The 11,998-nt window shown below is 46.6% G+C and overlaps 1 protein-coding gene across 5 annotated transcripts in view; it reads left to right on the top strand.

Annotated features, from left to right (window-relative positions):
- The window catches only part of trrap (transformation/transcription domain-associated protein), an 81,132-nt gene that overhangs the window by 5,101 nt on the left and 64,033 nt on the right, over positions 1 to 11,998 (top strand). For 4 of the 5 annotated variants that reach the window (XM_029764951.1, XM_029764947.1, XM_029764949.1 and 1 more), the window contains 14 exons: positions 186 to 420; positions 602 to 941; positions 1,110 to 1,207; positions 3,100 to 3,294; positions 3,544 to 3,735; positions 3,982 to 4,147; positions 4,360 to 4,616; positions 4,772 to 4,972; positions 7,809 to 7,960; positions 9,258 to 9,457; positions 9,673 to 9,890; positions 10,117 to 10,314; positions 10,461 to 10,721; positions 11,633 to 11,794. In XM_029764951.1, coding sequence (XP_029620811.1) covers positions 186 to 420; positions 602 to 941; positions 1,110 to 1,207; positions 3,100 to 3,294; positions 3,544 to 3,735; positions 3,982 to 4,147; positions 4,360 to 4,616; positions 4,772 to 4,972; positions 7,809 to 7,960; positions 9,258 to 9,457; positions 9,673 to 9,890; positions 10,117 to 10,314; positions 10,461 to 10,721; positions 11,633 to 11,794 — 2,875 coding nt within the window. The remainder of the gene's footprint in view (positions 1 to 185; positions 421 to 601; positions 942 to 1,109; positions 1,208 to 3,099; positions 3,295 to 3,543; positions 3,736 to 3,981; positions 4,148 to 4,359; positions 4,617 to 4,771; positions 4,973 to 7,808; positions 7,961 to 9,257; positions 9,458 to 9,672; positions 9,891 to 10,116; positions 10,315 to 10,460; positions 10,722 to 11,632; positions 11,795 to 11,998) is intronic. The other variant, XM_029764948.1, reaches the window with a different exon arrangement.

Genomic DNA, 11,998 nt, shown 5'->3' with positions numbered 1-11,998 from the left:
CTGTAAAAACTTTCCATTTGATAGTGAACTCTTCTGACCTCTCCCTTCCCCTCTCTCCTGTCACTCCAGACCACTGGCCTACATGGTAGTTGGTGATCGGACTCCCTTTCTCCCCTCCAGACAATGTCATGTAAAATGTAACCTTCCGTTTTGATAGTGGTGAACTTTTGCAACTCCCTCCCCAGACCCCTGGCCTACAGCACGCTGGCAGACCTGGTGCACCACGTGCGTCAGAACCTGCCTCTCACAGACCTGTCTCTGGCCGTGCAGCTGTTTGCCAAGAACATAGATGACGAGTCTCTCCCCAGCAGCATCCAGACCATGTCCTGCAAACTGCTGCTTAACCTGGTCGACTGCATCCGCTCCAAGAGTGAACAGGAAAACGGCAATGGACGGGACATACTGATGAGAATGCTGGAAGTAAGTAAAGCGAGATGGGAAATGACGGACTCAATTATAAGGAAAGGGGCAATGTTGTACCCAATCACAAATCAACTGTGCGCTTTTTATACCATCTCTAGGTTTCCCAGGTAAGATTATTCCTTTTTATGATTAACGAGACATTGACTTCAATACATCTTCAATCTCCTTCTTCCTCAAGGTGTTTGTGCTGAAGTTCCACACCATCGCTCGCTATCAGCTCGCCACCATCTTCAAGAAGTGCAAGCCCCAGTCAGAGATGGGTGTGGTCGAACCTCAGGGGGCGCTACCCGGGGTCCCCACAACTCCTGCCCTCCCAGCTACCCCTGTCCTCCCTGCCCTGCCTCCCCTTGCGCCCCCTAACCCCGTCACCCCCGCCCCCACCAACCCCTTCGACCGACTGGGGGAGAAGGAGGACAAGCAGACATTCCAGGTGTCGGACTGTCGCAGCCTGGTGAAGACGCTGGTCTGTGGGGTGAAGACCATCACCTGGGGAATCACTTCCTGCAAGGCTCCTGGAGGTGAGGAGCCAGAATAATGGCCCTTATTACACGCAGAGGAGAAATGGACACTTGAGTTACGATGTCAACACTGACCCTTTTTTTCCCATCGATTTCCATAATTTCATGAAGATAACTCAGGATAAACTAACCTCACTGATTGCTTACCACTCCTGTTGTGTGTTGCAGAGGCCCAGTTCATTCCTAACAAGCAGCTTCAGCCCAAAGAGACTCAGATCTACATCAAGCTGGTGAAATACGCCATGCAGGCCTTGGACATCTACCAGGTATGACTGCCAGTGTACCAGTAGGGCTTTGTCTTATGGAGTTATGATTATATAGCCATACATTATACATGTATACATTGCACTGTGTATATTAGAACTCCACTGCCCTCTGAGCTAGCTACAGATTGATCAGCAAATAGCCAGATAGAAAACGCTGGGTCATACCACTATATACTGTACATGTGTATACCAGCTCTCTTCCCCCTCCTGGCTAGGTACATTGCCCATGGTATTACCAGGGCCATACAATGTAGAAACTCCAGGTCGTACCACTATCAAGTCCAGGGTGTAACGAGCCATACAGATTGATCAGGGTTGCTGTAATAACCATAATATAACAGCGCCCCATCCCCCTCTCCTGGCTAGGTACAGGGTACAGATTGATCAGGGTTACCATAATATAACAGCACCCCATCCCCCTCTCCTGGCTAGGTACAGGGTACAGATTGATCAGGGTTACCATAATATAACAGCTCCCCCTCTCCTGGCTAGGTACAGAGTACAGATTGATCAGGGTTGCTATAATAACCATAATATAACAGCACCCCATCCCCCTCTCCTGGCTAGGTACAGGGTACAGATTGATCAGGGTTACCATAATAACCATAATATAACAGCACCCCATCCCCCTCTCCTGGCTAGGTACAGGTTACAGATTGATCAGGGTTACCATAATAACCATAATATAACAGCACCCCATCCCCCTCTCCTGGCTAGGTACAGGGTACAGATTGATCAGGGTTGCTGTAATAACCATAATATAACAGCACCCCATCCCCCTCTCCTGGCTAGGTACAGGGTACAGATTAATCAGGGTTACCATAATAACCATAATATAACAGCACCCCATCCCCCTCTCCTGGCTAGGTACAGGGTACAGATTAATCAGGGTTACCATAATAACCATAATATAACAGCACCCCATCCCCCTCTCCTGGCTAGGTACAGGGTACAGATTGATCAGGGTTGCTATAATAACCATAATATAACAGCGCCCCATCCCCCTCTCCTGGCTAGGTACAGGGTACAGATTGATCAGGGTTGCTATAATATAACAGCACCCCATCCCCCTCTCCTGGCTAGGTACAGATTGATCAGGGTTACCATAATAACCATAATATAACAGCACCCCATCCCCCTCTCCTGGCTAGGTACAGGGTACAGATTGATCAGGGTTGCTATAATAACCATAATATAACAGCACCCCATCCCCCACTCCTGGCTAGGTACAGGGTACAGATTGATCAGGGTTACCATAATAACCATAATATAACAGCACCCCATCCCCCTCTCCTGGCTAGGTACAGGGTCCAGATTGATCAGGGTTGGTGTAATATAACAGCGCCCCATCCCCCTCTCCTGGCTAGGTACAGGGTACAGATTGATCAGGGTTACCATAATAACCATAATATAACAGCGCCCCATCCCCCTCTCCTGGCTAGGTACAGGGTACAGATTGATCAGGGTTACCATAATAACCATAATATAACAGCACCCCATCCCCCTCTCCTGGCTAGGTACAGGTTACAGATTGATCAGGGTTACCATAATAACCATAATATAACAGCACCCCATCCCCCTCTCCTGGCTAGGTACAGGGTACAGATTGATCAGGGTTGCTGTAATAACCATAATATAACAGCACCCCATCCCCCTCTCCTGGCTAGGTACAGGGTACAGATTAATCAGGGTTACCATAATAACCATAATATAACAGCACCCCATCCCCCTCTCCTGGCTAGGTACAGGGTACAGATTAATCAGGGTTACCATAATAACCATAATATAACAGCACCCCATCCCCCTCTCCTGGCTAGGTACAGGGTACAGATTGATCAGGGTTACCATAATAACCATAATATAACAGCACCCCATCCCCCTCTCCTGGCTAGGTACAGATTGCCAACAACCAGCAGACGTACATCAGAGTGGCCAACTGTCAGACGGTGCGTATGAAGGAGGAGAAGGAGGTGCTGGAGCACTTTGCTGGGGTCTTCACCATGATGAACCCCCTCACCTTCAAGGAGATCTTCCAGACCACAGTTCCCTACATGGTGGAGAGGATCTCCAAGAACTACGCCCTGCAGGTAACCATGCTCTCTGGGGTTGTGTCCTAAATGGCACCTTGTTCGCAATGTAGTGCACTACTTTTGTTCAGGGCTCTAAGAGCAATTTCAGATCTGGGTTTAACGGAACATTTCGGGAAGGTTTCCCGGACCCAGATTAAGTCTAGTCCTAGACTAAAGATAACTTTCAATTAAATGTGTGTGTATGTTTTTAAAGGCTTGGTTTTGTTTGGGGACTAATGTGTAAACCCTCCTATCTCCTTTATCCAGATCGTGGCTAACTCGTTCCTTGCTAACCTGTCTACGTCGGTCCTGTTTGCCACCATCCTGGTAGAGTACCTTCTGGAGAGACTTCCTGAGATGGGCTCCAACGTAGAGCTGTCCAACCTCTACCTCAAGCTATTCAAACTGGTCTTCGGCTCTGTCTCGCTGTTCGCTGCTGAGAACGAGCAGATGCTCAAGGTTAGAGTGACGTTTATTTTCATAAACCGTGTTGCATAGTTTCGATGCCTCTTCCTCTTGGAAGCCCTGTCCTAAATTGACAATGGTTGTTGAGAACTATCCTGACTGAATTGAAATGCGGAGGAACCAACATTAGTCTTGTCTGAAGGCTAAATTGTGATGTTCACATACTTTCAAAACCAAATGTATTGATGTCAAACACAAATCATCTATGTCAAACACAAATCAGTCTCTTCCTTCCCCCAGCCCCACCTCCACAAGATCGTGAACAGCTCCATGGAACTGGCCCAGTCTGCTAAGGAACCATACAACTACTTCCTGCTTCTCAGGGCTCTCTTCCGTTCCATTGGTGGAGGCAGCCATGACCTGCTTTACCAGGAGTTCCTGCCCCTACTACCCAACCTGCTGCAGGGTAGGTTGCGCCACACACAAAAAATAAATTCCAATATTGTTTTGTTGTTTTTAAAGTTTGTAGCATGTCATTTCATATGCACTGATCTGAAGACAGGATAGATGGGTAAAAAAACACATGGTGGATGCCAAGCAGGAATTTGCTTTACAGCACGTCTCCAGTCCTCTCTCCTCACTTTCTCCTTTGCTCTCCTTCCCTTCTCCTTCCACCAGGCCTCAACATGCTCCAGAGTGGTCTCCACAAGCAGCACATGAAGGATCTGTTTGTGGAGCTGTGTCTGACGGTGCCTGTGAGGCTGAGCTCCCTGCTGCCCTACCTGCCCATGCTGATGGACCCGCTGGTCTCTGCTCTGAATGGCTCCCAGACGCTGGTCAGCCAGGGCCTCCGCACCCTGGAGCTCTGTGTGGACAACCTGCAGCCAGACTTCCTCTACGACCATATACAGCCTGTCAGAGCAGAGCTTATGCAGGTAAGGACGTACACACGGATGCAGGCACAAATACAAGCAAGCAAACACAACAGAAGCGTGCGCACACACATCCCTTCCCCCCCACATTCAATCGATACACACATCCCAGTCTCTGCTCTCACTTCCTAACCTTTGACCCCTCTTCCCCCCTCTAGGCGCTGTGGCGGACGCTGCGTAACCCAGCGGAGACCATCAGCCATGTGGCGTACCGGGTACTGGGGAAGTTTGGTGGCAGCAACAGGAAGATGCTGAAGGAATCCCAGAGACTGCAGTACGTGGTGACTGAGGTCCAGGGACCCAGCATCAAGGCAGAGTTCACTGACTGCAAGGCCTCTATACAGCTGCCCATGGAGAAGGTATGTGACTTGTCGGCCATTATGGGTGTGAATGGGGCTTGGTATTGTAGCCATTTTGGATCATGGTAGTGGTTAAGGTATTCGACTGCTGTGTTGGGCTTTAAGTCACAGTAGCAGGGTATTGTAGTATGTTCTCAAAGCAAAACTCAAGTGAGCAACATTTTTTAAAATCTAGGCAAGAGACCACTTCAAAACCCCTCTGTTAATTCCACTTATCCACCCCGTTCTCCTTTTCTATTTCAATGTGATTACAAAGAAGAGAAAGTAGTTAGAGAACAGTGGAAGTAGCGAGAATAAGGGTTTTTTCCTCTATAGAGCTCGCCAGCTTGAAGTCTTAAAATCCCGAAATGAGTTATCTCTGGTTCGTTCTGCCATCTCTATGGGGGAAATGAATGGGGTTTTGGGATAAATGCCGAAAATAAGGTCTGAGGTGAGGTTTACCACAGACCTTATTTTTGGCATTTATCCCGCCCCCGAAAAATAAAAAAACTATTAATTCCCCATAAACTTTAACCAAAGAGCTGTGGCGGAGTTGGTGCCTACAAAAAGACACCATTACTATTGCCCTCCATTCTCACTCATTTTCTCCCTCTATCCCCTTCTTTTTCTGCTCTCTCTTCTCCCACTTACCCATGTCCTCTTTATCTCCTCCGGCCCCCTCTCTCTCCCCTGCCTCCTCCTTTTGAAGTGAGACACTCTGTCTATTTAAAGCGTCTGAGTCTCTCTTTATTCAAAACACTTTCTAATGTCTTTGTCTTTATATCTATGTACTTTGTTGAGATGGGATGAGTGCATGTCAGCCAGTAGCAGTGTAGCCCTAATATGCTGACAGGGCTAAGCCAGTAGAATTCAATTATGCACTCTCCTCCTCTTCTCCTTCCTCTTCCACCAGACAGACCTTCCCTCTCTCTTGTTCTTTCTCCCTCGCTCCTCTCTCTGAGTGGCGTTAATTAGTTCATTTTCTCCCTCTAAGTGTCCGGCCGCATTGGTTTGTCAGATCATAATCTGGCAGTTGAAATGGCTTCTGCTGGGCTCGGGCCCGGCACCATGTGTAGAGTTTCTCTCCATGACAGGTTACGCATAGCGCCGGTCTCAGGCATGAGTTAAACACACTGCCTGAGTGCAGCAGGGTTGTTATTCTACACAGGGTACAGGGCTCCAGTCTGCAACCATTTTGTCGCATTTTGTGACCCTGTTACTTGTCTGTGCGAGTTACGGTTAGATACAATTCAAAGATTCTCCCTAATGTGACTAATTTATGTGTACAATGGATATATACAAATAAATATGATATTTAAGGCCGTCTCTCACTAATTGATTGTACAATGTAAACACATATTATGGTTTGAGTGTGTGATATGGGAATACATGTTTTTATTTTTGACATTATAAATAACTTTTATAAACAATGGCAACACTGCCATGTTGATCTGAGCCTTGCTGTTGGAAAACCAGATTACTGTCTGACTTTTGGCTGTTGCAGATGCACCTCACCCGACTTCGCTCCCCGACTTTCGTCTACAATCGGTTACTTTAGCCGTACCATTTTTAAACACGCCCAATATATCAGTGCTGCTCGTGAATTTGACTTCATCATTTTAAAGGTAATCTCAATTTGACCCGCCAGATTCAGACGCTTGACAACACCAACACTACAACTGAACATAATTGATGATTAGTTTTTATTTTAGTTAGTTTAGAGCCAAACATTATACGTTTTATGTTTTCAAATGAGTTTGTTCATTTTATTTCAGTTTACTCAAGTGTTTTTTTTTTCGTTTTTTTCGTTTTAGTTTACTATAACCTTGGCACCAAATCATGGGGAAATGTTAGTCTTGAGCCCTGGGGTATTTATTGTTCTACACAGATTATTTTAACTTTCAATTGATTATATTACATTTGTTAACTTGGTTCAAAGGGTCGTTTTAAGAAGTGCTGAGCGAATAACTGAAATTTGTTATATTTCTGTTTTTAAAAAACTCATTGATGAACATCAGTTCAATTATTTGAATTCCATTTCCTTCTGGTTTTTCTGTAAGCTCAATGCGCGCATTGCGTAGTTTCTATAGCGATAAATCTGCTAGGGAGTTGTAGTTTCCAACAGGACAAAATGCTACATAGTTTTGCTCAGAAAACCTGAAACTACAATGACCATAATCCATTGTGTGCCGGTCTGTCTTTAACGCCTGTTATATTAGTGTCAGGCAGACACTGAGAGAAGAGACAGAAGAATGAGGGATAGAAAGCTGTTGCGTCGAGGTATCTCTACCTGAAAATACATGATCTAAGTGATTGATAGTTGGTTTTCAGCAGTCATAAAAGTATGTCTTATTTACTTTGAAGAACTACTAAAATAGTGATTTTTGTCAGGCAACGTAGGCAGCACATCTATGGAGATTTAATATACACGACTGAAATATCTGATTTAAAGTAGGCCCTAAGTAATGTGAATAAATGATGGTTAATAAGTGATAAGCAGTAATGGACAGTCACTACCATCATGAGGCTTTTATTCATTGTTTGATTCTGTTACAGCATTCAACCCACAATGCATTTCATGTAAAAAAATAAATACATGAAAACCGTGATTATTTTTAAAATAATCAAACCGAATCGACTTCAAAAAGCACTATTCGCTCAGCACTAGCGTTGAACATTTACATTTGGTTTTACTGCGTGTCAAGTGTCCTTTTGTAAGTTCACAAAAACCAGCTCTTTCATCTTATAATGAATCCACCATGGTCAATTAAATGATTTACTGTAGGATCTTATTTTGAAGCCTTGTCTGTATGGATGTTGGAAGGTAAACGTCTCTCTGTGTGCGTTTCCCCTGCAGGCTATAGAGACGGCTCTGGATTGTCTGAAGAGTGCCAACACGGAGCCGTACTACAGACGGCAGGCCTGGGAGGTCATCAAGTGTTTCCTGGTTGCCATGACCAGCCTGGACGACAACAAACACGCCCTGTACCAGCTACTGGCTCACCCCAAGTAAGACTACACAAACACCCTTAACCCCATATGACTTGAGGTCTTTCTCCCTCTGCCCTAATTAATCTCCATATATCCCCCTCTCCATCCCTCCCCTCCACTTTGCCCCTCCTCTCTCATATCTTCCATCACGTGTCAAGCTGCTTCATCAGCTCTGTCTGAAGTGTTACAGCTGCTGATTACTGATAGATGCTTCGGCAGAGAGAGACAGGGGGGGGAGTGGGTCTCATTACTATCATTGATCCTCACCAGGGGCTAATTGACTTTCCCCTCTCTGTTTACACTCCTCCCTGCTCCACACACACACAGTCCCCCCCACCTCTGTCAGATGTTTTGATTCATGACTTCTGTTCTCTCTCTCGCTCCCTCCATTCTCTGTCTTACCGGTTGGTCACCGTGAAACGGGCCTTTCAGTGACCAATATCAGAGCTTTTCTTTAATATCACCAAATGCCAAGAAGTGAGAATGGAGCTCCATCAGAGTGGCAGGGGCTGTAAATGAGCAGAAATTGATCTGGCAGTCTGTCTAACTGCCCCCCCCTCTCCTAAATCCCTCCCTCCCTCCTCTTCTCCCCTCTCAGCCTCTCCCTCTCCTAAAGCAAAAGTATTTTAAATGGTGATAATGAAATGGAGCAATCCATCAGGGGTAGCCATGGCATCTGGCATTATAAAACATAAGCTCAAGCATGGAGAAAACAGCCTCTCAATCAAACCAGCCTGTCCCCTTCAGCAGGGCTAAATAACACACACCAAGCTGTCCCCTTCAGCAGGGCTAAATAACACACACACCAAGCTGTCCCCTTCAGCAGGGCTAAATAACACACACCAAGCTGTCCCCTTCAGCAGGGCTAAATAACACACACACCAAGCTGTCCCCTTCAGCAGGGCTAAATAACAACACAGCTTTGTGAGAGAGTCGGAGGGGACAGGGAGGCAGATACCAACCAGTCAGGCACAAAGACTGTCTGTCTGTCGATCCTCAGGGTTATTAGGCACTGGCAGAGACAACAGATGATTTACCCAGAGACATTTACCGCAGGATAAAAACATGTGACAGGCCCTGTAAATGATGCATTACAGTTTTAATGTCATATGATGCAGTGTTTCCCGTATATGCATTCAGCAGCTGCGCACAGCCGTTGCTAAATCTTGGCCGCCATTAACTCTTCCCTCCTGAAAAAAAATCCTAGGGGAAACACTGTGAGGAAAATGTTAATGTGAGTGTTTTGTCATTTGCTTTTGTCTATTGAATGTCCTATGGCGGCATGTTCATTTAGTGTGTTTTGTGGTACGTCCAGTTTCACAGAGAAGTGGATCCCTAGTGTGATCATCTCCCACCGCTACAAGGCCCAGGACACGCCGGCCCGCAGGACTTTTGAACAGGCACTGACCGGTGCATTCATGTCTGCTGTCATTAAGGACCTGCGCCCCAGCGCTCTGCCCTTTGTGGCCAGCCTCATCAGACACTACACCATGGTGGCTGTCGCTCAGCAGTGTGGTGAGAGAATTAATCTTTCTCTCTCTGCTCTCTCCCTGTGTTTTTGTCCCACTCACCTTTTGGACTTGACAGTCTCTCCACCCTTCTCTTCTTTTCTCTCATTTGGCTGGAAGCTCTGCAGCTCTTTGTCTCTCTCCTTCAGTATCTCATTCTCTCACTCTTTTCTCCTCCTCTATGCTCCTCATGGTTGTTGTGTTGGTCTCCCCCACCCCCAGGTCCATTCTTGCTGCAGTGCTACCAGTTGGGCAGCCAGCCCAACACAGCTATGTTCCACAGTGAGGAGAACGGTTCTAAGGGCATGGATCCGCTGGTTCTGATCGACGCCATCGCCATCTGCATGGCCTACGAGGAAAAGGAGCTGTGTAAAATAGGAGAGGTGGCTCTGGCTGTTATCTTCGACGTAGCCTCCATCATCCTGGGGTCCAAGGAGAGGGTGAGAGAAAGGGGGCTTGGGGGTTTACCAGTGGGATTGCATCACTTTAATGCGTGCTGGTGGTGATTTCTAAAAATGGATATGTTTTAAGTAGGATGTGAAGTCTTGATTACTGTAAGTGTTTTCAATTTTGTCTGTGAACAAGTGCTTGCTATGAGTTCATTCTGCTAATCTTTCTATTCCCCCTCGTCCCCCCTCTCCCCTCCCTTCTCGTCTCCGTCCCCAGGCGTGCCAGCTGCCTCTGTTCTCCTACATCGTGGAGCGTCTGTGTGCATGCTGCTATGAGCAGGCCTGGTACGCCAAGCTGGGCGGGGTTGTGTCCATTAAGTTCCTGATGGAGAGACTACCTCTCATCTGGGTCTTGCAGAACCAACTCACCTTCCTCAAGGCTCTGCTCTTCGTCATGATGGACCTCACTGGAGAGGTGCAGTTACCTGTGTTAACCAACTGTTGCAGACCCTAGTTGTATGATTTGTGTTGACACACAGGGTTAAAACAATCAAATCAAAGAAAAATGTGTTTACGGGGAGGGTAAAAACAATAGTTAAATATATAAAGTTTGACCTCCAGGTGTCTAACGGTGCAGTAGCCATGGCTAAGACCACACTGGAGCAGCTCCTGGTCCGTTGTGCCACCCCTCTGAAGGATGAGGAGAAGACTGAGGAGCTGCTGGCTGCTCAGGACAAGTCCTTCCACATGGTCACCCATGACCTGGTGAGAGAGGTCACCTCCCCCAACTCCACGGTCAGGAAGCAGGCCATGCACTCCCTGCAGGTGCTAGCTCAGGTCACCGGGAAGAGTGTCACCATCATCATGGAGCCACACAAAGAGGTGGGTCTAAGATGCTGTACCAGGGTTTTGTGGCACATTTTGTATTTATTATGGATCCCCATTAGCTGCTGCTACTCTTCCTGGGGTCAGGCAGAATTAAGGCAGTTCTACAATTTTAAAAACATTCCAATACTTTCATTATAGAATTCACCATGCACTGTGTGTCATCAGGCCCCTACTCTACTACCAAATATCTACAACACAAAATCCATGTGTTACATGTGCGTATGTTATCGTGTGTCTGTATGCATTCACCATCATAGAAATTGAATGGGTAAAACAGGATTTTTCGTAGCTCATAAAGTGGTGACTGTTAGGCAGTGGTAGATATGGTCCTTGCTCTACACATGCTACAGATATTGGGACGAAGGTCTTGGTGATCATTACCAACTGGTTAACAAGAGTGGAATCACGGATGCGATTTCAACTGCACTACACAAACTAACCTTGTGTGTAACCCCCCCGACTGTAACCCCAGGTGTTACAGAACGTGACCCCCCCCCCTTAAGAAGCACCTGTTGATTTATAACCTGTTATAACCCCTCCCACCCACAGGTGTTAGAGGACATGATCCCCCCTAAGAAACACCTGCTGATTTATAACCCCTCCCACCCACAGGTGTTACAGGACATGATCCCCCCTAAGAAACACCTGTTGATTTATAACCTGTTATAACCCCTCCCACCCACAGGTGTTACAGGACATGATCCCCCCTAAGAAACACCTGTTGATTTATAACCTGTTATAACCCCTCCCACCCACAGGTGTTACAGGACATGATCCCCCCTAAGAAACACCTGTTGATTTCTAACCTGTTATAACCCCTCCCACCCACAGGTGTTACAGGACATGATCCCCCCCTAAGAAACACCTGTTGATTTCTAACCTGTTATAACCCCTCCCACCCACAGGTGTTACAGGACATGATCCCCCCTAAGAAACACCTGCTGCGCCACCAGCCAGCCAACGCCCAGATCGGCCTGATGGAGGGAAATACCTTCTGCACCACTCTGCAGCCACGCCTCTTCACCATGGACCTCAATGTCATGGAGCACAAGGTCTTCTACACAGAGGTGAGAGGTCATGGGCGTAGCCATGGCAACAGACTGAAAGGAATAGTTTACCACAAAGTCAAACGTTTATCATAGGTTTTGTTTTCATACCTTAAAAGTGGCCTAGCCAATAATTATCACAAACTGTTGTAAACAATTTGCCCTATTGAGTTAACAATGTATTGAGTTGACTCTGTATTTCCATCCCCTATTGATCCATATTGA

This window comes from Salmo trutta, chromosome 10, assembly GCF_901001165.1.
Source record: "Salmo trutta chromosome 10, fSalTru1.1, whole genome shotgun sequence".
In the NCBI taxonomy this organism is placed as follows: domain Eukaryota; kingdom Metazoa; phylum Chordata; class Actinopteri; order Salmoniformes; family Salmonidae; genus Salmo; species Salmo trutta.
Note: the sequence above shows the minus strand (reverse complement) of the source record. Positions and strands in the feature narration are given on the sequence as shown.